General features: G+C 33.5%; 3 protein-coding genes across 3 annotated transcripts; 1 reads left to right on the plus strand and 2 right to left on the minus strand.

Annotated features, from left to right (window-relative positions):
- Nucleotides 1–3,113: 3,113 nt before the first annotated feature.
- Nucleotides 3,114–7,957, plus strand: LOC123707479. The gene is made up of 5 exons (XM_045657564.1): nucleotides 3,114–3,259; nucleotides 4,694–4,885; nucleotides 5,692–5,836; nucleotides 7,218–7,351; nucleotides 7,705–7,957. Exons 1-5 carry the CDS (start codon nucleotides 3,203–3,205, stop codon nucleotides 7,918–7,920), a joined length of 744 nt encoding a protein of 247 aa, XP_045513520.1. The 5' UTR covers nucleotides 3,114–3,202; the 3' UTR covers nucleotides 7,921–7,957.
- Nucleotides 7,958–10,241: 2,284 nt separating this feature from the next.
- Nucleotides 10,242–12,306, minus strand: LOC123707790 (ras-interacting protein RIP3-like). The gene is made up of 4 exons (XM_045658127.1): nucleotides 12,282–12,306; nucleotides 11,179–12,222; nucleotides 10,624–10,934; nucleotides 10,242–10,283 (listed from the first exon to the last, which is right to left on the minus strand). The coding sequence occupies exons 1-4, from the start codon at nucleotides 12,304–12,306 to the stop codon at nucleotides 10,242–10,244; spliced, it is 1,422 nt and encodes a 473-aa protein (XP_045514083.1).
- A 68-nt stretch (nucleotides 12,307–12,374) lies between these two features.
- On the minus strand, nucleotides 12,375–16,854 carry LOC123707480. Its single transcript, XM_045657565.1, has 8 exons — nucleotides 16,803–16,854; nucleotides 16,462–16,558; nucleotides 15,510–15,714; nucleotides 14,754–14,838; nucleotides 14,292–14,447; nucleotides 13,632–13,746; nucleotides 12,932–12,996; nucleotides 12,375–12,543 (listed from the first exon to the last, which is right to left on the minus strand). The coding sequence occupies exons 2-8, from the start codon at nucleotides 16,490–16,492 to the stop codon at nucleotides 12,490–12,492; spliced, it is 711 nt and encodes a 236-aa protein (XP_045513521.1). The 5' UTR covers nucleotides 16,493–16,558; nucleotides 16,803–16,854; the 3' UTR covers nucleotides 12,375–12,489.
- Nucleotides 16,855–21,306: the final 4,452 nt, after the last annotated feature.

The following is a 21,306-nucleotide window of genomic DNA, read 5'->3' on the forward strand; positions in this document are numbered from 1 at the left end:
TATGGTATGTAAATGATCATCCTTCTAGTGACATATTTTAACCAAATATTATTAAGGCATTAGATTACAGTAGAACAAAATTCTAACGTGTAATGATAAATAAGACTTTAGGTACCTTTTTTTCTTTTTCACCACATACACACATATATTTCTTGGGTACCACTCGTGCAGTGCACGCGTGCGTGAATTGAATCAATAAAAGTACTAATTTTATTTTTTAAATAGTGCTCTTGTTTTAGACATTCACATGAGTGATGAATGGGCAGACAAAACGATAACTATATAAACTACTCGGTCTTTGTTACTCCACACTTACGAATACGATTAGACTCTCCTTTGTAAGTTCTTTTATTTAATAAATAATAAATATATCTTCAAATAATACTAGAAGTAGAAGTAACCGTTCTCTATATAGAATTAATAGAAATAGGGTACAGTTCAAAAGGTCACACACCCCTTTGACTCACAGATACTACTCACAATCAGATATTGAACAGTAATGTAACATAAAGTATAACATAATAAATATAATTGCCGTGAAGTTCACACTGAAAATTTTAGTTTAAACTTTTTATTAGCATATTTACTTTTTTAATTAATATTATAAATCTGAAAGACACGTTAAAAAAACAGATTGTGTTTAATTGTCTGAATGGTTATTGAATTATTATAAATGATAAAACAGGGGTTAAAGTAATCTAATATGGCATCAGCATTGTCGAAGACATACATTATTAGTCTTTGGTTATTACAAAGCTTAGTATTTACATAAAAATGCTTTGAATCTAAATTAAATATCTCGGTCACGTATACGCTATCTAGAATATTAAATTTTGCAAACACTTGCACACTAAGTGGAACATATCTTTATTACATTGAATGCATCTCATTATAAATTTCCAACCTCATTCGAATGTAGCTAACTCAGAATTTTCTGCACCATTGGATTAAAAAGACCCCATTTTATTACGAAGGCAAATTGTAACAAAACGCCTACAGTTTGGTTCATTTCAACTGTAAAATTTTATGAGCACGTTGAAACAATTCAATTTGGTTCTAGGTTTTTTCTGAGAACTACAGTTGTTTTTATTTTTATAGCAACGGGAAACTTTGTAATTTATTTGATTTTTTTTTCAAATATGCCGATATTTGTCCGTGAAACAATGCCACGAAAAAAAATTGAAATTAAAAATAAATAATGTACATTAAAACTAAACTTTGTCTAAACTCCTATCCATATATTTCATTTAAAAATCCTAACACACTTAATTAGAGTTTATACATAAACCAAATAAGTTAAATTTTCCGGGCTTAATATATTTGAAATGCGCTTTCGCGTAATTAAAATACTTTTAAAGTAATTACTTGCTAGAATATTAATATTTAAACTTTTCTCGTAAACATGATTCCGTTGAGTTTTAACTATGTTCATAATCTTCATTTTAAAAAGACCTCGACCTAACGGCCCTCCTTCTGAGTCACACATAAATGAGAAAACTGATTTGTATTAGACCAAATAATCGGCGACTCGAGACCTCTAAGTCAGGGTGACTTAGAGGTCTAGGGAGTATGCCATGCCATATAGTATAATTCAAGAAAGGAAAAGCTACTGATTATTGTATAGTTAATATAAGATAAGCAAAGGCAAAAAAGATAATATTAGAAAATATTAAATATTAAATTTGATTTGTTCGTTATTTTCAGAGTTTCTACATATTGTCTCCATCTAATGATGTCATTTCGAACGAATGTACTACGAACACCTAATCAGTTCTAATATCTGATGTAATACCATATTGTAAAACGAGATGGCGCTTAAAACCAATGAGAAAAAGGGTGATTTTTTTGTTGGATAGAATCTCGCTGTTGGCCTTAAGCGACTTTACAGCTCAGCTGTTTTGGCGAGATTTTCCAAATATGATATATGCTGATTTCCAGTGGCTAGCGCAAGGACGCCTCCTGTGAAACTCATACCTCGGCTTGGGCCTTCATGCATGCGTAAATGCCATATGACATTTTGTATATGTGTATCATTGTTTAAAACAAAAAAAAATCTATATTTCAATTACTCAAAACGATTATAATTTTAATCATGGAATATCATATTTAAATTAAAGTAAATGATTTTATTGCATAATGTTCCCGCTACGGTAGATAAAAATATGTTCAGAGCGATAAATTCGTACGACCTGGATTGCGGTAAAATTTATATTCTCTCATAAATATTATGTTCACACGTACACTCCATCCTCCGCAAAGATATCTAGAATAGCATCTGTCAAGAAAATACATTATTCCCTGATACGCTTGTTTAGTCATATTCTTGAGGTTTTCTTTTCGTTTGCGAATTTAGGAATCACAAAAAGGAGTGAATGAGTTATGTTATGTTACTTCGAGAGAGATTGTTTCAACTAATGACACCTTTCTCAGTTTCATTAATTTTAACGCAAAGCTGTATAGATCTTAGACTATCAAGTTATAAGGTGCAGCATGATAGGACGGATAATAAAATCATTTTTAAAAGTAGATAAGCAGAGTCAGTCGATGGATACACAATACGAGACGAGGTAGAACAGGAACAGAAAGAATAAAAGCGGCTGTTTATGATTGTAACGTGGCTCCTCAAGTAGGAAAGTTTTTTATTACAGAATTACTTAATCTGTCTTTGATTTTAGTTATAAATTAATGTTTTAATAAGCAAATTAACAGAAGCCTGATATGCAAGTGAAGCCGCTGCACTTGGTTAAGATTCAGAAGTGATAAGTGTCACTCCTGTAGGTCAAAAACGTATTGTATTTTGACATACGGAAGTCATATCTTATCCTTCGTGCGTAAGTCTCGTCTCTAACTCTCACTCAAGCAATGTCAGGAAGCTATGTGGATTGTCGGTATTAAGGAATTGGTATGGTATTTTCTTGAGAAACCCAGGTTGTATTCGTTAAGAAATATCGAAATTTCTTAATATCCTTCGACGTCCAATGAAATTAGAGTGTAAAATTAACGCTTAGTTAACCTAATGGACGCATAGTATGTATAATATGTGCAATGTATACAAACTCAAATCAAAACAATTGGTATCAATCACAGGTAGAAATGAAAACAATAACGAACAAAGAAACATTCAGTCGTTCGGTCATTAATGAGGTAGCAGGAGTGTTTTTTATTAATTAAAAATAATGTGTAAAGAGATGAGATAAAAAAGATGAGTCGTGAAACATTTTTTATTCTCGCAGTATTATTCGTCGTGTTTTCGATTCAGGTCAGTTCCATTCAAACCTATTCGTGCCTATTTTTACAGTAAGACTGGTTAGGCATATTTTTAAAAGATTTATCTTCGAGCAAAAAAGTTATGGATGTATCAAGTAAAAACACAAATGATAAACTAATTGCTGTATGTCTTTTCTTAGTAAAGTATTCTTCTAAATTTATTGGGTCACTCTCACTTCATCTAATATTTTCTACGACTATAACCTTACGGTTCTTAGTAACTAACAGACATTTTTTTATATAAAAAAGGATTACAAAATAGTTTTTTTTTTATATTTCCCTAACTGCGTACTTTAATTTGTTTTGTGTAGCCCCTAAAACTTTTAAATTTGTCATAAACACATTTTGACTGTTATATATTAATAGGAAACTAGCGGACCCAACAGACGTTGTCCAGTCTTAACTATGTATATTAATTTCGAATTGAATATTGGTATAATTCATTAAAAATGCTTTGTGATATACAACATTCTTTGTTTGTATTTCTGGCGCGTATATAGATAGTTTTGTTGGTATCCGACATGGTAACATGCGACATATAACTGGTCATGTGAAAAACGTGGATTTTCAAGATTAATGCCACTAACAATTAGCGACTGTAACTATCTTATTTGTATTTTATGAATATAATAACTCCGATCTAAGCATTTGTTTTAAACAATATTTATTTTTAATGTTATGTCAAACGCCATAAGGTTACATGAAAAAAGATTGAATTGTAATAAATTTGCTTTCGTAAAAAATGTACTCTAAAATTTTCTAATTATCCACACAATTTTTTTAATTTTTCTTTTATAAGAATCTTCACCTGACAATAACAAACTCAACGAAGAGAAATAGGGATTCATTTATATATAAATGAATCTATGAAATTATTATATATAGATTAAGAATACATTTACATATTTATTTATGAGCATTTTAATATTTATAAACACATTGTTTATTATGAAAGCTTAGACAATACGTTAAAGAAGAATTTTCTTATAGATTTGGGGTTTCTTGATAAGTTCACATATAGCCTTGTGTCGAAGCTGACGTATCGTAAAATTTATATTCTATTTATTGCTATTTTACGCGCGGTTGTTTTGTGTTTGGTCGTTAAGAAACGATGTTTTGTTTGTATTTCTAATGGAAAAATGTTGTTATAATATATAATATTATATTTACTCAGGTCCTAATGGGTTATTATTTTAAAACTAAAGATGGCGAGTATTATATATGTTTTCTGTATATAGTTTATAACATAAGATTGTACTAGGGTAGATCTAGGGCCTAGGACGATAAAACAAGACAAAAACTGGATAATACTTGGATGTATAAGGGACCAACATCGAATATATACCATATCACACAAAGAATCATTATCAATGGCTCAGAAATAAATGCTAAAACAGTTTTTATTTGGTAAAAATAAAATTTTCAGACAACAGATTTCCAGGAAAACCTTATAAATGGTTATAGAAATCTTATAGCAGATATACAAATAAGGACACAGAAATCTCGTGAAGACATGGACACTCTGGTCTCACAAATTAAACTTCTCATGAAGAACGAAGCAGATAAGGCGATAAATTATATGACAGTGTACCTTGAACAGATATCCCTTTATTTTCAAGTAAGTTTAACTTATGTTCCACTATGTTGGCGCATGATTTTATAACTAAAGTTATTATACGTAAAGCTTGAAGTGGAACAAAAGTTGAGAAATACATATATATAATTGTTAATAAATGATCTTTAGGCATGTGCCTAAGTTAACTGCAATCTTTATTAACTTCAATCAATTGATCCGCTGTGATATAAAAACAATATACACGCCCATATTTGTGTTACTAAGGAAGCATAACTGCTAATAAATTTTAAAATCAATCTTTAATTCGCTTTGCCTATATAACTATTAGAAAACTAGTAACGTTTAGTTAAATTCGTCAAAATTCATAAGTCGTGGTACATTCCTTCAGTAAAAAAGAAAGAAAAGAAACTATAGCACACCTATAATTAGGTCAACATTTCAAATTACATTTAATTATTTTGTAAAGTGGAAAATATGCGACGGAAAACAGGTCACGGATCATTACTCGCTTAGAAATTGTAAACGGCGTAGTTTATTAGTCTTAAATACTTTTTCGTACATTTTCGTATTTGTTAATTGTTTCGATTTCGACGCCGTTGCTTTCTTGAAGTATTATTTAGTTTTTATACACTTTTATAAATAGTGAAGATGAAAACATTATCATTCCTGCCTTGCCATGATTGTGTGCTTTTTTATTTTTTTCAATTATAAAATCTAAAAACATCTAGTTCAATACTTATGAAATATGTTCATTTCCTATCAATTTTTTTATAAATTCTTTGTAATACTAAACTAAAATGTATGTTACAAAGTTCTCGCTAAAGTACAACGCTTTAAAAACTTGCCAGGTAATAATTCACGATCGTAAACCTCGCAACGGCACTTATTGCAAGGAGAGCATCGTTAAACTACTAGGCGAAAATCTGCAGCTCGCTGATGAGAATGTCACGCTCTGCTTAGCTCTGGGCTATCAGAGAGTACAACGGTTGCCGGGTAAGTTTATTACACTAAAGCAAAACTAGAATATTATTGTGTGGTGAATTTTTTTATTGGTGTTGGCAAAGTCCATTTATTGAAATCCTTATTATGTAATAGAAAAAAAGAAAGCTTTTTTCTCTCGAGTTGTCCAACGACATTATAGCATACCCTATTAACACCGACCATCTACGCAAAAGATAGTACAGTCGTATTATCTAGTTATGTATCTATGTCTGTTATGTTAACTCTCAAACCAGATGAGGGATGTGAATGACAAGAGGATCACGAAATCTATTACCAACCCGACAATTTTATCATCTGAGGCATGAAGGTTTAACAGTAAAAGCAAAGACTTGTTTTATAATAATTTTATGCAGTCATGAAAATTATATTTCTTTTTAATTAATACCAAAATGTTGTTTTGTTGAGTATTTAAAAAAAATATGAACGGTCTTACCGATAAGTTAATATTCAAAAATCAAATTTACTTTCTTGTTCATGAAACTTGAAGTCTGGGTTAGTCAATTATTCTAATAATGTTTAGTTTACCCGAAACTTAGAACATATTAGCGATAAATGTGTAAGTGGGTACGATACCTAGCTTTAAGTTACTTGAACAAGCTACAAGTTATATGTGTTTAATTAATTTCTCTAATGGTAATTGTGCATTTAGTTGGCGGGTCTATATAATTGATAATCTATCCGTTGCCTAAAGTATTACTTTTATAACGAGTACAAATGTGTTTTTTTCCTTAAAATTATTAGCAAAGTGCCATCCCATGAAATTAATTATTTCACAGGAATTGAACCCAGCCTCCGTCATATTAATGCATTGTTAATTCCGGTATGTTTAATCCCACACACTAGTTATTATTGGTATGTCTTCCTTGTTTATCTAGATGTGACTATATCCGTTTGGAACAATACAGGATGTGATCATAACAAACCGTATTATTAGGACAACAGTAGGAATTTATCAGCTATATGACATATTGGTTGAAAGACCTATGTTTATACAAAACAGATATAACTTTAAAGAGCTGTAAAGATACACAAATATTAGATTAGTCCAGTATTCCATTGGTTGAGAGGATTATTTTAATTATGAGTAATTTAGTTGATAGTGTGTTTTTTAAAGAGGGTTTAACAACTTTGGTACGGCAATATTGTATTGATGTGATCAACAGTTATGTTTTACCTAAGCTATAGAAAATTCTTATTTTGTTCTTTAAACTATAACTATGTCGGTTTCAAATCACGTGAAATGTTAGATAATTTTTTATACAACTTAAACTATAATCGGGATATCAAAATGCTTTTCTATCAAATATAACTACAGTAATGTTTTATTTTTGTCATTTATTCTGAAATAGATATTTATTATACCTTTTTTCAGAGAAATTACAAGTTCATTTTGAAACTTTGGAGAATCTAAAAAAATATTCTGCATCAAAGCTATTTGAATGTCAAAAGCAACAGCAGGTTGGTGGTAACTGCTCTCATGAAAGTCAGGACCTTGAGAGAACAGTGGTAAGAAATAAGTAATTTTCAAAAATTTAATCGGCAGATGTAAATATTACCGACACCGCGAGGAATGTAGATACCCAAACGTCAAAAAATACTGAACCTATTTTTATAAAACTTGGAACTGATTTCGTTGAAATATGACGTTTTGATTTCGAAAAACGTCCGTCAAACAGATAAATCTTACCGATTGTACACCCAACCAGTCACATTGCATGAATATTTTAATAACAATCAAACGGAAAATCACCAACAATGATTATTTATTCGTGTCTCTAGACAGTATTAAAAATATATGCTTAAAACAAAGCGTATGTTTATATCCTATGTTTCTTTATTTTGCATAATGTATTTTACAGTTTCTCTACGAGACATCGCCTTTCCCAGTAGTAATGGCTGAAATTGCAATCCACGGATTCAAAGAAGTATCCGACCTTAGTGTATGTTTGAAGGACATTATATCGAGAATGATGACACACTCGGTCAAAGTGATTGGCGACTTTAACAGGTGCATTCACAACATTGAAATGCCTAAACTTAAGTACTTACTAAAATTCATGAAGAAATATGCTTAAGAACTTATTTTAATGTAAATAAAGGTATTGTTTAATATTTTAGATTTTTACTAGATCTGTTATTTAATAGAATGATTCATATGCAGAAATACATTTTTAAGCTGATTCTGCATACATAATTACGCACATTTTTAAATCAGGACTTTATTTTTCTGATATTATAGGAGCCCCTAAATCACCAATCTATAGAAATGTTTACTAAGGAAAAGATGTAATGTCGTCTGTTAAATATGAAATATCACGCTGTAATAATACTATGACTATAATAACATTTGTAACAAGTTTTAAAAGGTTTTAAGTACTTTAATGCCTGCTATAAAACAATTATTTACTTCGGTGCGAATTTGTACCAGACTCAGAGATTAAATATTTCGCAAAGGAGGAAAATATTTTATTACATATTGGTTCGCTACAATACGTACTGTTAAGATTGTTCAATTTGTGCTTTCGTTTTGATGTAATTTATACTTGAATGATTAATACGTGAGCAATGAAAATAATTTGAATATTATAATAAATTTATTTTCATGCCTGATGCCGAACTTCAGTTTCATATTCGCTTTGACTTTAAAATAAGTCGAATCGAATTTTCTGTTAAAATTTTTTTTAGATTCGAGGTATTTTTGAAATTGTTAATATTAGCCATTATTACCTAAATATATTTGATAAAACGTTCATTAATAAAATAGTTGTTATCGAATAAAACAGTTTCAGATAATTACCGATTTATCGTGAGTTTATAAATATTGATAAGATTGCATGTTGATATCAAGTCATGCTATTATTAATTTAAGCTTTTTGTTTGAAAAGTTCATACGAGAAATTTGTTGGAAATGAGCTTTTATAACTGTACTGTATATTAAAATCTGTGGTGAAAAAAACATGTATGAAAATTATAACATTTTTTCTTACCAAAACAATGGCCACATCGGTTGAACAGGGCTGGTACTTTAACAGCCTACTGAACCGCAGAGTCCTTTGAGCCATGGTTAGCGGGCCTACAGGTCGGGACGTGTGTATGAGTGGGGAGGGTGGCGGACGCGGGGGCGGAGTTGAAATAGGCGGTATATTCCTTCTAACAGTCTCCAGAGGAACGGTCCTTGCTACCAAACTATCACTGCCTATAGATGTAGCACTACCACTAAACATGTTCATCAAATCGCCAATCGATCCGCCCCCGCTAGACCCAGTACTACACCGAAGCTTATCCAAATCAGTCAGACTTGACCCACGCCGCACACGTAACCGCGATCCACTAAAACGATTAAACGACCGGTCGTTGCGGACGTCAGCCTCGCTAGCCGCTTGAGTCTTACGACTTCGACCCATTATTTAAGTGTCAGTACACTGCGACGGTTAAACAAGGAGTAAACATTTACACCTGAAGTGAAATTAATTTGCATACAAATTGCTGATAGTACCCATACATTCAGGCCACGGCCACCCGCAGGATAACGATACCGCGTACGCGTCCTCGCACGCTTCCGCCGCCATTACGTGCTCAATATTCAAGCTATATTTTTTAAATCGCTAAAGTGTGCGAACGACACAAAGTTCGGTTTCTAACTGAGCGAGGACGTAGATTCGTTTATGGATAAAGTAACTTGAGTTGAACTAATGAGGTGATTGAGTTCAAAGGCGTCATGGGAGCCGGCGGGTGGCACCACTTACCCCGCGGGATACTAGGAGCGAGGGGTAAAGTACATTACCACAACTCGCACGAAGAAATCTTAGGCTCTAAGTTATAAAACAATAATGCTCCTACATGAGTAGAGGTCAATTCAATTTACATTGGGACAAATTGAATAAGAAATGTAAGGAAAGTGACTTCTAGCGTTAGATTGATTGCCGTCTGTTTATTACCCTTTTATCACCCTTGGTAATAGTTATTGCCGTTAAATATGTTTTATTGATCGGAAGTTGTTTGCTTAATTATTTTGCGATATAAAAATAACTTTGCTTAATTGTTCTCAAAATATACTGATATTGTTTTTATGGCTAGATTGAATTGATAATATAAAATATTCCAGAGAAAATGTATTATAGTAAACATCGCTACGTTTTATTTGTTATAGTTTCTAGCACGAACATGGTGCTGATTTGTTGACGCGTCAGTAATAAATTACGTATTTTTATATAAAATTATTATTGTAGGATAGATGATACAGATAGAAATAGAATACACAAATAAGATTAAAATACATTTTTACTACCGATACATTTATTTTTATTTCACACGAACCATTTAAGGCTATTACCCAAGGAGGCTGATATAGAAACAGCTTTTCCATTTAACACATCCGCAACACAGCCTAGAATCGTTATTTCACAGCGGGGTGCGAAAACCACTTGTTTCGAGCAATCTATTTTCAAATAATAATCTAATAGTTTTTATAATAAGAGTATCACTTAAATTTCGTGGGTAAAAAACCATCCTACTAAAAAGACTCAAATTCAGACATAGGAGATTTTGATATATATATATATAATATAATAGCGGTCCATGACATGCTTAGAATAAAAAAATCTAATATCTTACCTTGCTTCTCTTGCTACTCCATTTCAATATATTAAAAGATTAAACAACATCTGTAGAAACAGATTTGTTCATAAAATCGTACAACTTAATATTTTCTTTAAATAAACTAACGATCTTAAATAATAAGTATCTGTTTCTATAGATAAATAAATAAAACAACTTACATTTAGCTGCATCACGATCTTGTTGTATGCACGGTGCCACCTCTGTTTCGGCGTTAACTTGGGCTGTTCGGGCTCAAATTCCAACTCTTCCTTCCTCTCCTCTTCAGGGAACTCTTCTTGATACTGCTCTTGTTCTTGCTCCTCAAATTTCTCATCTCTGTATTCATCATCTTGAAACTGTTCATCGTCTTGGAATTCCCCGCCTTGATCGAATGACTCCTGCCTTTCGTGGAAAGCAGTTTCATCTGGTACCTCGTGATATGTTGTTCTTTCATCTTGAAATGTCACTTTAGATTTGTCTGATGTGTTTTCTATAAATTTAAACAAAGATATTGAGCGATTACAATTATGTAGATTAATTTTTAATGTCTAACACTAAGTATGCCCAATAATAATAGAAAATAATTTCTTTATCGTCGACCAAACTCGAAACTTTAAATTTTCCTTTAAATTAAGTTTAATTTTAAAATATATTTATTTAATATTCGATATTTAGATTTTCCATAGCCATAGATCTGAACGATATGGTCATAGTAAAAAAATCGGATTTCTAACCTTCTTGTGATGCGTGACTGGAGAGCTTTTCTTCTTGATGGGATATGAAAGAACTTTGTGAAGTTTTTCGATCAAGTACCGACGGCGTTTGACTGTGATAGCTATCTACAGATGGCTTTCTAGTAATAGAACCGGTCCTAGGGGGTGATGTTGTCTTTTTTATACTAGGAGCCGTTTCTTCAACTTTCCGTTCTTCAGGGACATCTTCAAGAATGGTATCGTGAGTAAAATCTTCATCACGATACCTATCCAAAGAGGTCCTATCACGGTCTACTTGATCTAATTCAGTCTTTTGGTACTCTTCATCATAGGCACTTTCATCAAAACTTGACGTGAAATCATCCGGAGCATCAGGTAACGTTCGAGTTCTTCCTACTGATGGTCTTTGTATAGACTCTTGCCTTCGCAAAGATGGAGTTCGAGGTAGAGTTGCTGCTGTTGTCGTTGCACTTGTTACAGATGGTTCCGTTGCTTGCGGAACTATTGTTGTATCTGGAACTGAGGCTGTTGTAAGAACCATTGTAGGAGCTACACCAGATGTAAACTGGTTAATTTGGGCTGTAGTTACTGTGGCAGTGATAGGTGGTTGTTGAGTAACAGCTGGAGTAGCAACAGCTGCAGCGGCTGCACCGAAAAAGCTACCTAACTTTTTAGCTCCACCAGCCATAAACGAACCTAACGTTGCAGCTCCAGTCATGACTGATGCTTGTATCTGCTGTGCTGGTTGCTTTTGTTGTTGTTGCTGCTGTATTTGCTGCTGATGTTGTTGAATCTGTTTCTGTTGCTGGCGTAGCTGTTCCTCGTTTTGCTGTTGTTGTTTTTCAAACTGATGTTGAGACTCAATCTGTTGTTGCTGTTGTCGGTCATATTGTTGCTGCTGTTCCAACTGCTGGTCTAGTTTATATTGTTGTTGTAGATCTTGCTGATATTGATCAGATTGCTGATGTTTATCATACTGTTGATCGTGATATTGATTCTGTTTCTGATAATTATCGTGCTCTTGTTGATAGCTTTGATGTTCATACAGCAAACTTGATTTGCGCTCTTCTTTATATTCGTTATATTGTCCATGGTAAGCTAAATCAGTTTTTTGTTCTTCATACCTGTTTTCATGCCGTTGATACTCATTCTGAGTTTTGGGATACTGACTTTGATTTTGCCCATCAAATTTTTGATATTGCTGTTCATTGTACTGTGTTTCGTATGACAAGCTTGTATCATACACCGATTGTTTTGTAGTAACAGGTTGTTCTATTTTTGAATGCGACTTCGAAGGCGCTGTAGTAGATATGTATTTACTGTCTTCTCCTGTCACCGTATAAGAAAACTGTGAACTTTCATTCTCACCCCATGTAGATTTTTGTGCTGGAATATTAAAAAAACACCTTGTAATAGAAAACGCTAACGAATTATATAAAGTGGCCAAATGAGCCGTCATACTAAGCTTACGTCCAATAAATTACTAATAAGGACAGCTGAATTCAGATTTGTCAAGGTCGTGAAACGGAAGCTTTTATCTTTCGATGAGTTCGCGTTCATTGCCACAGATAATTATTTTTTCTATAAATATAATATTATTACTAAACCTACACGTGTGTTGCTTACTGTTAGTATATTAAAAGTTTTCTTTTCATTTCTTTAGAATATATTGTTACAAGGGTTTAACATATTATTCAACTAAGACGCCAATAATTGTTTTATACTCATAGCCCTCAGTGAAGTTTTTGATGTTATGTTTAGGAATAATAAATACCTGTAGTAGCCGAAGGTGTTGCGTGGGGAGTTTCATTAAAGAATGGTTGCATTCCATCTTCATCACTACAAAAATAAACTTATGTATTGTCTATATGATTTTTTTACTTAAAGGGGTTGCCAAATCTACAAACGTTGTAATGCATATGTACTTAAAATGAATAAACACATTTTTATTTATATTTATGTATATGTTATAAATCATATTTTCTGACTAAATCTGCATTAAGCTCAGTGAATAAATATGTTTTTCCATTTTCATGTCTATCTTATTCTCAAGTCACCGCAGTTTAGTAGTTAAGTTACGTGTTGTCTCCTGATTACATAGGTTCCATTGCCCATACAAATATTTGATCGCTTGATTTAAGAAAAAATATCAATTTAACAGAAATGTAACTGTCCCATGCGACGTTAAAATGTTATGGAACTAGAAATGCCATTAAGAGCAGTCTTGGTCTAGTGGCTTTAACGTATCACTCATGCCCCGTCTGCCCGTGCCCCAATGGACTTTCTATCAATAAGCGCATTTAACAGTCGCAATGAAGGAAACATATTGAGGAAACGTACCTTAGACTTAAAGGTCGCCTTTTAGAACAAAACTAATTATCAGGAAACAGGTACATAAATCTGAGCCAGATCTGTACCAGAACTGAAAGGTGTTACCGCTTTTTTTAATGTTATTCATGGAATAATAAAATTACCTTGTGGTATAAGTATTATCCTGATACTGTTCAATGGCAGTGTCTTGATATTTTTGGTACCCAAATGTCTCATAACCGTAACTAACATCGGGTACCTTTGGTATTCTCTCAGTTTCTGAAATAATATCAAATCAGTATTTTTGTCAACAGTAAGTTCGGCATGTTTTTATAGTTTCGTTATAATATAGGGACAAGAACATCTGATTGCCATAAGTTGCCGTTTTAATTGCCGTTAAATAGCTCGGCATTTTTATACTTACTCGTTAAGTGTTAATCTATATCATAAGATCAGTGACTATCTTTAAGCATCTAATAAGACCTAATAAAAACCTAAAAAAAAATATAAACCTATAACTGTGGCTTATATACAAAAAAAGTATATAAGCGTATTTGATGTAAAGAAAAGTTAATTAATTGCACTTTTAAATTACACTAGTACTTAGTTTGTACGGTGATAGACAAATCGAAATTTTTTTAAATTTATAATTTTGACTGATTGCTATGGATTATTATACCTTTTTTTATCCATAAATATGGTACGAAGAGACTTCTTATTACTTTCCAAACATAAAATCTCTTAAATCGCGGACTATTGATAACAATGCTGGCGTTTCTAGCATATTTTTATAAATTGATATAGTACTTATTATAAATGTTTACCTTGCTTGTAAGGCACATTAGTATAGGTGGGCGGCACAGGCTTCTGGCGCTGCGTGGGCGGCCTGGGCAGGCGCCGCCCTCTCCGCCCCCAACCTGATTCGCTGCCCGGAGGAACAGGTAGCGCCCGACCACGCTTTGGTGTCGATGATGGCGTTGCTATTAATACAATAACACTTAGATTTTACTGGACATTTAATGTAAATTTGTGAAACTAATCTACATAAAAAACCATTTACAATAAAGACTATAATGTTAGATAAAGATTACTTTCATACAAGGGTACAAGCAAGTTTTTAAATTTTGTAATCTTAAAATCTAGCTAATCTGCATATTTATTTTTCAAAATATTCTATAAAGTTTTATTAGTCTTTCCATATCCTGCATTGCACGAAGTTCTACTTTGTCAATATGTTTAGACATATTTTTTGTTTACAGTATTTACCTAGTATTAGTAGTCTTTACCTGGTAAACTTGCCGCAGTCCTTCGCGGCCGTGGTCTGTATGGCGCCATTTCATTGTAGTCGGAATATCGAGATGATGGTGGCAACTGCAATAAATAAAATAAAATAGATACCTTTGCTTACCTTCATTAAATGTATATAAAATATTTTTTACAGAATAAAACATGTTTGAATTTCAGAATTTTGCATGGGTTAAATATATTTGCTGTATCCAAAAGTGACTACGATGCTCGCTGTGGGCTTACATAAAATATTTCATGATTTCTGCACTGAGCTCGGAGATTGTACAGGTCACGCCTATGTATATTAATACGGATACCAAAACAGCACGAGCTGACTAATCAAGGCCCTTCAGGCTATTAGCGAGATCGTATTTAAAAGATCTTGCATTTTAAGTCACCTGCGCTACACAAGGGCGTCGCGTCGTGCAGAGCCCGCTTCAACGAGTTTTACGTAACCTCGTATCACGCGACTAACCCGATTTGAATAATAAATGGTTTTATTATTTCTTTATTTATTACTACAAGCTGTAAGATATGTTATACTGCGGAATTCAGGTTTTACCCAAGAGGGTTATAACTCTGTATTTTGACAATAACACTTAACAGGGCATATTATTTAACTTTTTGAATACCAGACAGTATCTGCGGGATCAAAATATTGTTACAGCCATGGCTCGTACAACGCAAGTTATTTTAACGTATTTTGTTGTGTTTATAAGCTTATTTTTCAAGTTTAATGCTCAAAAAGTTCAAACCTGTTTGGGCGGCATTTGCGGTAACTGTACAACGGAGGAGCGACGTTTATTGATGAAATTTTCATACTCGATAGGATTAAGTCCACACTCATCGTAAAAGAATCGCTGATCCCACATTCCCATTGGTGGTTCAAATGGGTATGGATAGCATGGTGCATCAAAATACTCTTCATAACTTGGCTGGTGTGATAGATGTGGATGGTCCCTGTAATTACATAATCATATCATAACTTATTAGTCTTCAATCAATTTGAATAATTAACATTTTGAATAAATCGTTTTGTTCCTTATAATTAATACGAATTCAGGATAGTTTAATTTAATAAATTCTAATATTGAACAGTTTGAAAGGTTTGATGTTAGTAATTTACTATCGTATACTAAAAACGTTTTTGTTTTTTTCTGTTACTAAGGAATCTAAATTCCATAATAAGCAATTGCATTTTTTTATTAAATTTCTAAACCTTTTTTTATTAATAGAGGTTTTCATAATTTAGTCAAAATGACTAGTAACATAATTAATTTTCGAAATGGTAACGTAAAAAGGAGCATTAGTATTTTATAATTACGCGATTTGATTCTATACTTAATACTTACAAACGTGACAAAATATCGTGGTATTACAGAATGTACAAATAAGTTATCCAAAAACAAATAGTTTTAAACTGGTAGAAGCGTTATTAAATTTAAAAATATATATATTGTTTTTATTAAAATTGAAATCATTTTTTTATTAACATTTAAATAACTTAATACTACATAGCTTCAATCCGCTAAAAAAGTGTTTTCTTTTAACTTAATACTGCTAACAAAAACAATAACTAACCTTAAAATATATTATTAAAAGGAGTCCCTTTAGGCAAGGTTCCAAAATAACTGGCAGCGTTCCTCCTTTGAATAGCTAGACTAATTCTATTTGGTTATATGTCATAATGTGACCTAGGCAACATACCTAATAAGTGGAGGCGGTGGAAAAGGGTCATATCCAAAACCTATTCCATCGTCATACAGTGTATTTTGCCGTTCCAAACTCGGCCTTCTTTGTTCCTCTGAAAGATAAAATTTAGAATTATAAAAAATTGGCTCAATTTCGACAATTATGACTAATGCACCAAGTATGATTGCTAATGCTCAGTGATTAACGAGCATAGTACTGGGGAATTAAACCAGGTCGAAAACGAGTTTGATTCCAGAGTGGCAAATAGTTCAAAAGTGATAAGGAACCGCCGTTGAATATTCTAACCACAGATGATATTAGATAATTTTATTGAAATATAATATATGAAAATGTACCTGCTGATTGCCAGTCAGCAGCTGTCCGCCACGATATCGCGGATTCGACACTCGCCTGTGCGTGTAGCTGTGACCACGTGTCTATCCTGGAAAAAAAAGTGTTAGAGAGTGTAGAAAAAGTTAAAATTATTAAATATATGTATTCGTATATTAATATAAATGTATTGAAATCTATACACTCTTTAGTGCACCTTTGTGCCAAACTAAAAAACATTAAAAATCAATAATAATATTGGAGGTTTTAGCTGTTACTCAGGGATTCCAGCTTTGTCCTCATGATTAGCATAGATCACACATATCGTGTCGCCATTCCGCACTGTGGTTGAGGGTAGATAATTGTTTACACACATATTTTAACATTCTAACTCATTTTTTAAAATGAAGGTATTGTTGAAATGTCCCTCCTCCCATCATAATGAACAGGTAACGCACGGCCGCCGCTCGCAACTGCCGGGATCGGAGCCACAACAAACACTTTTTCGCTGAACTGCTGCAGGTATTTGGAGAAGATCTGTCTTATCTTGCAGTACACCTACAACACATAGCTACTTCTGGGTTGTCTCAAGAAACAAGAAAGGAACTTGTATCTAAGTACCTACTGCCAGAGAATTGTACCCTAATCAATGCACCTGATTTGAACGCAGAGGTAAAGGCCGCAATCTCGGACAAGGTTTATATAAGAGACCAAGGTTTCAAAACAAGACCGAAACAAAATGCTACATCTACTTCTTGTTAAGCAGAGGCACTCACTATGCTCTTGTCTGCGGAAACAAGAAATGATGATATAGATTAAATCGCAAATGTGCCAGATATATATCTTGGCCTTGGATGATATATGGCTTGCTTATGCGATTGACGCATTCACAGTTTTCTGGTCAAATTTCTTCATTTATGGCTTTCCACCATTTGCTATCATATTAAAAACATTAAAAAAAGTTATTAAGGGCAATGCGTCTTGTATCATCGTTGTCTCCTTCTGGACTACTCAAGCGTGGTATCCACTTTTCAGAAGCCTCTTAGTTTTGGAACCCATATTTTCTGATTTTTTGGTATTTTTAGGAGGGTCCTAAGAAGATGTGTGCCTCTTTCATCAGTCTCCATCATGTTGGCTTCGCTGTCAGATAATTCTAAAAAATAATACGACACTTGTTTTAAACAATAGTTTATCTTCTGTGATGACAATAACGTCGACTTCTATGAAGCATCGACTCCGAGCTGTAGGTTAGCTCTCTCTTTAATTTTAAGCTAAGATGTTGGAACTGATGACAGAAGTTACGAATACAACTAAACATTGGATACCACCAAAGTCCGCAATGTTATAGCTACATGGTATTCAAATAAATTTACATAAACAAGACACAATGTTTACGTATCAATAATGATTGTTTATTTATAGGGTAAGAAAACCTCATAAAGCAATTACCTCCCAGACTTTGAGCTGTGGAATCAATTAAGCCCACAGTACCAGGCACGCTGACGCCTCTAAGGCAAATAAATTAGGTGTTAATATCTAGATCTCATTCGGAAGACAGGTGAGTGAAGCAGAAACTCAAAAACATTTGGTAAATTTTACAATAGAATAATAAATCAGCAAAATAACTCTGATTTGTCATTTGTAACAGGTATTATAAGTGATTCGATTCAATAAATATGTAATTAGGTCTAGTAACCATCTTATAATTAATTATTTGTAAGACAGGAAACAAATCTGATAGCTGAAAGCATCTAGCTAATAATGTACTTATATTTAAGTTTATGCGATATTTACCATTTCATTTTGTTGTCATCTTTACAAGAAGACAATATATCCTTCTCTCAATCGAGAGATATTATGTTAGTTCATATTCCTGCGAAATAGGTAGCTACATGCAACTTATCTAACTCTCAACATCTACATGTGATCTATGCTGCTCTATGCTTGAAGAAAAAGTTCTCGTATAATTGATGATTAAACAAACTTACCTGTAAGTGTAGTGTAGCTTTGTCCAAAGAGATTAGCATCCCACCCACCCTTTCCCTTACCAAATATTTACAAATAAGTACCCTCTTGCTCACCAATAAAACAATGTTTAAAAAAATCTACCCTCAACCACAGTGCGGAATGGCGACACGATATGTGTTGAAAGAAAACACTTGTTAACCGGATTAAACCTATATATTATTATAAATTTCTAATTATTTTACATAATTTTAATTATTTTTTTCCGACGTTTCGCGTGCTTTACATCGTGAGTGTTCACGGTGACTGAAGACAAAAGGTGTTGAATGTCAAAAGTATCACAGCTGTAGAGAAAATTGTGTTATCTGTATTTATTTGCCCGGAGTTGATATCGACTAAAAGATGACGGGTTTTTGCAGAAATGACTCACGGTGTCCTCTATTTTCGCGGATTGTTTGTCTTGGTGTTTTAATTTGGATATTATTGGATCCCAGGTGTTTGATAATTTTAGGCCTTCTTCTCTATTGAAATTGGGGTGTTTTTTTTATTTCAATGGCTTGGCGTACCAATCTTGGGAAGAATCTTTTTTCTTTCGCAAGTACTTTCGGTTGGTCAAAGCGTATGTAGTGATTAGGCCTATCTAGTGTGTGTTCACAGACAGCTTTCTGTCAATGTGTAAAATCTATGTTAACAAAAGACAATACTACGATACGTGTTACATGTGGTCTATACTAATCTGGAGGACAAAGCTCTTCGTATAATTATGATAGAACTTCACTTACAGGTAATTTCGTTTAATCATCAGTAATGTGGCATTCTAGCATCAAATACTTTATTAAAAAAATTAGTAAAGTAATTTTGAGTTTATTTATTACAAAAAAAAACAAAAATACTTTCTTTTCTCTTAATAATATCTATACTAAATTAGAAAACTCCTACTTTACTTGTGTGTTTGGCGTAATGCGTTATTTTCACAAATATTACAAACACTTAGACACCTTATTAGGACGTTCTATCAAACCAATAATTAATAGACATTAAAGCCAGGACCTCTGGCTTGGATTCGTTAGCGTTTACCATTGGCCTACGGCTCTGACTCGCACATTAATCTTTTAATTAAAACCTAAATATAAATATCAGCCGTAAACAAACTGTCTTTATAGTGGCCAAGGGATTCGTCATCGTGGTAAAAAGTCAAAGATGGCACTATAGGTCATCGGAACTCGGCGAAATTGAGGGCTTTCTCGTACAGCATATGCTGCTTTGCCGACTTGATAACCAATTCCTATATTTTAATAGATACTAAATCATAAATATTTGAAACATATTACCTATTTGTTCTAGGCTGACTATTATAATACAATGGGTCGGTATCGCCATGCAAATGATATTCTTCACGCTCGTATGAATTTTCTCTGGATGCTTCCAAAGATCTCTGAAATTACATAAATAATATTTTAATTATTACAAATATTTTGTTCTAAATATATTTGCAGTATTTAATCGGGTTTTTATAAATAATACAACACTAAAACATTCTATAACCTTAAATTTGACAACAGTGAAAATGGTTATACAGTTTATACTAGTATTAAAAAAAATTTAATAACCAGACAGATAATTTCTATAATGTGTTAGTAATAATATATAAACTATAATCAGACAAAAATCATACATTTTACGAAAACAAGCTTCTAATATTTCAGATTTATAAATAAGATTTACAAAGTGCGAGAGCAACGTCATTCACAGCAGAATAGCAGATTATCGCTAATAAGTAGCTCCTATCAGGCCGGCAACCGTTTATTTATATGTTCAGTGTAAAGCTGGACTATAATATGCTCGGTGACGATATATTGTATTAACAATAGCGAGCGGGCCTGATGGTATCCCCCCAATTGTGCTGCGTACTTGTGCTCCTGAGTTGGCTCCGGTCCTAACGCGCCTTTTCCGGTACCTGTACTCCCTCAACACTGTTCCGAAGTGCTGGAAGACAACTTTGATACATCCGATCCCTAAAAAAGGCGATCGCTCTGATCCGTCCAACTATCGCCCAATCGCAATAACCTCCTTGTTCTCCAAAATAATGGAAACCATTATTAACGGCCAGCTCTTGAGGTATCTAGAGGGCAGCCAGCTGATTAGCGATTCTCAGTACGGCTTTCATCGTGGTCGCTCAGCTGGTGACCTCCTTGTATACCTTACACATAGGTGGGCAGAGGCAATTGAGTCCAAGGGGGAGGCGCTGGCGATAAGTTTGGACATCGCGAAAGCCTTCGATCGGGTGTGGCACAGAGCACTGCTTTCGAAGCTTCCAGCCTATGGGCTCCCCGAGAAATTATGCAACTGGATTTCCAGCTTTCTCGCTGATCGGAGCATTAAGGTCGTCATCGACGGAGCATGCTCCGACCTTAAACCCGTCAATGCTGGTGTCCCACAAGGCTGTGTCCTATCCCCGACCCTGTTTATTCTGCATATTAATGATATGTTGCAACTTAGCAACCTTCATTGCTATGCGGACGACAGCACTGGGGATACTTTTTACACGGGCCGGGCAGGTATTTC

This window comes from Pieris brassicae, chromosome 3 (genome assembly GCF_905147105.1).
Source record: "Pieris brassicae chromosome 3, ilPieBrab1.1, whole genome shotgun sequence".
NCBI classification, from domain to species: domain Eukaryota; kingdom Metazoa; phylum Arthropoda; class Insecta; order Lepidoptera; family Pieridae; genus Pieris; species Pieris brassicae.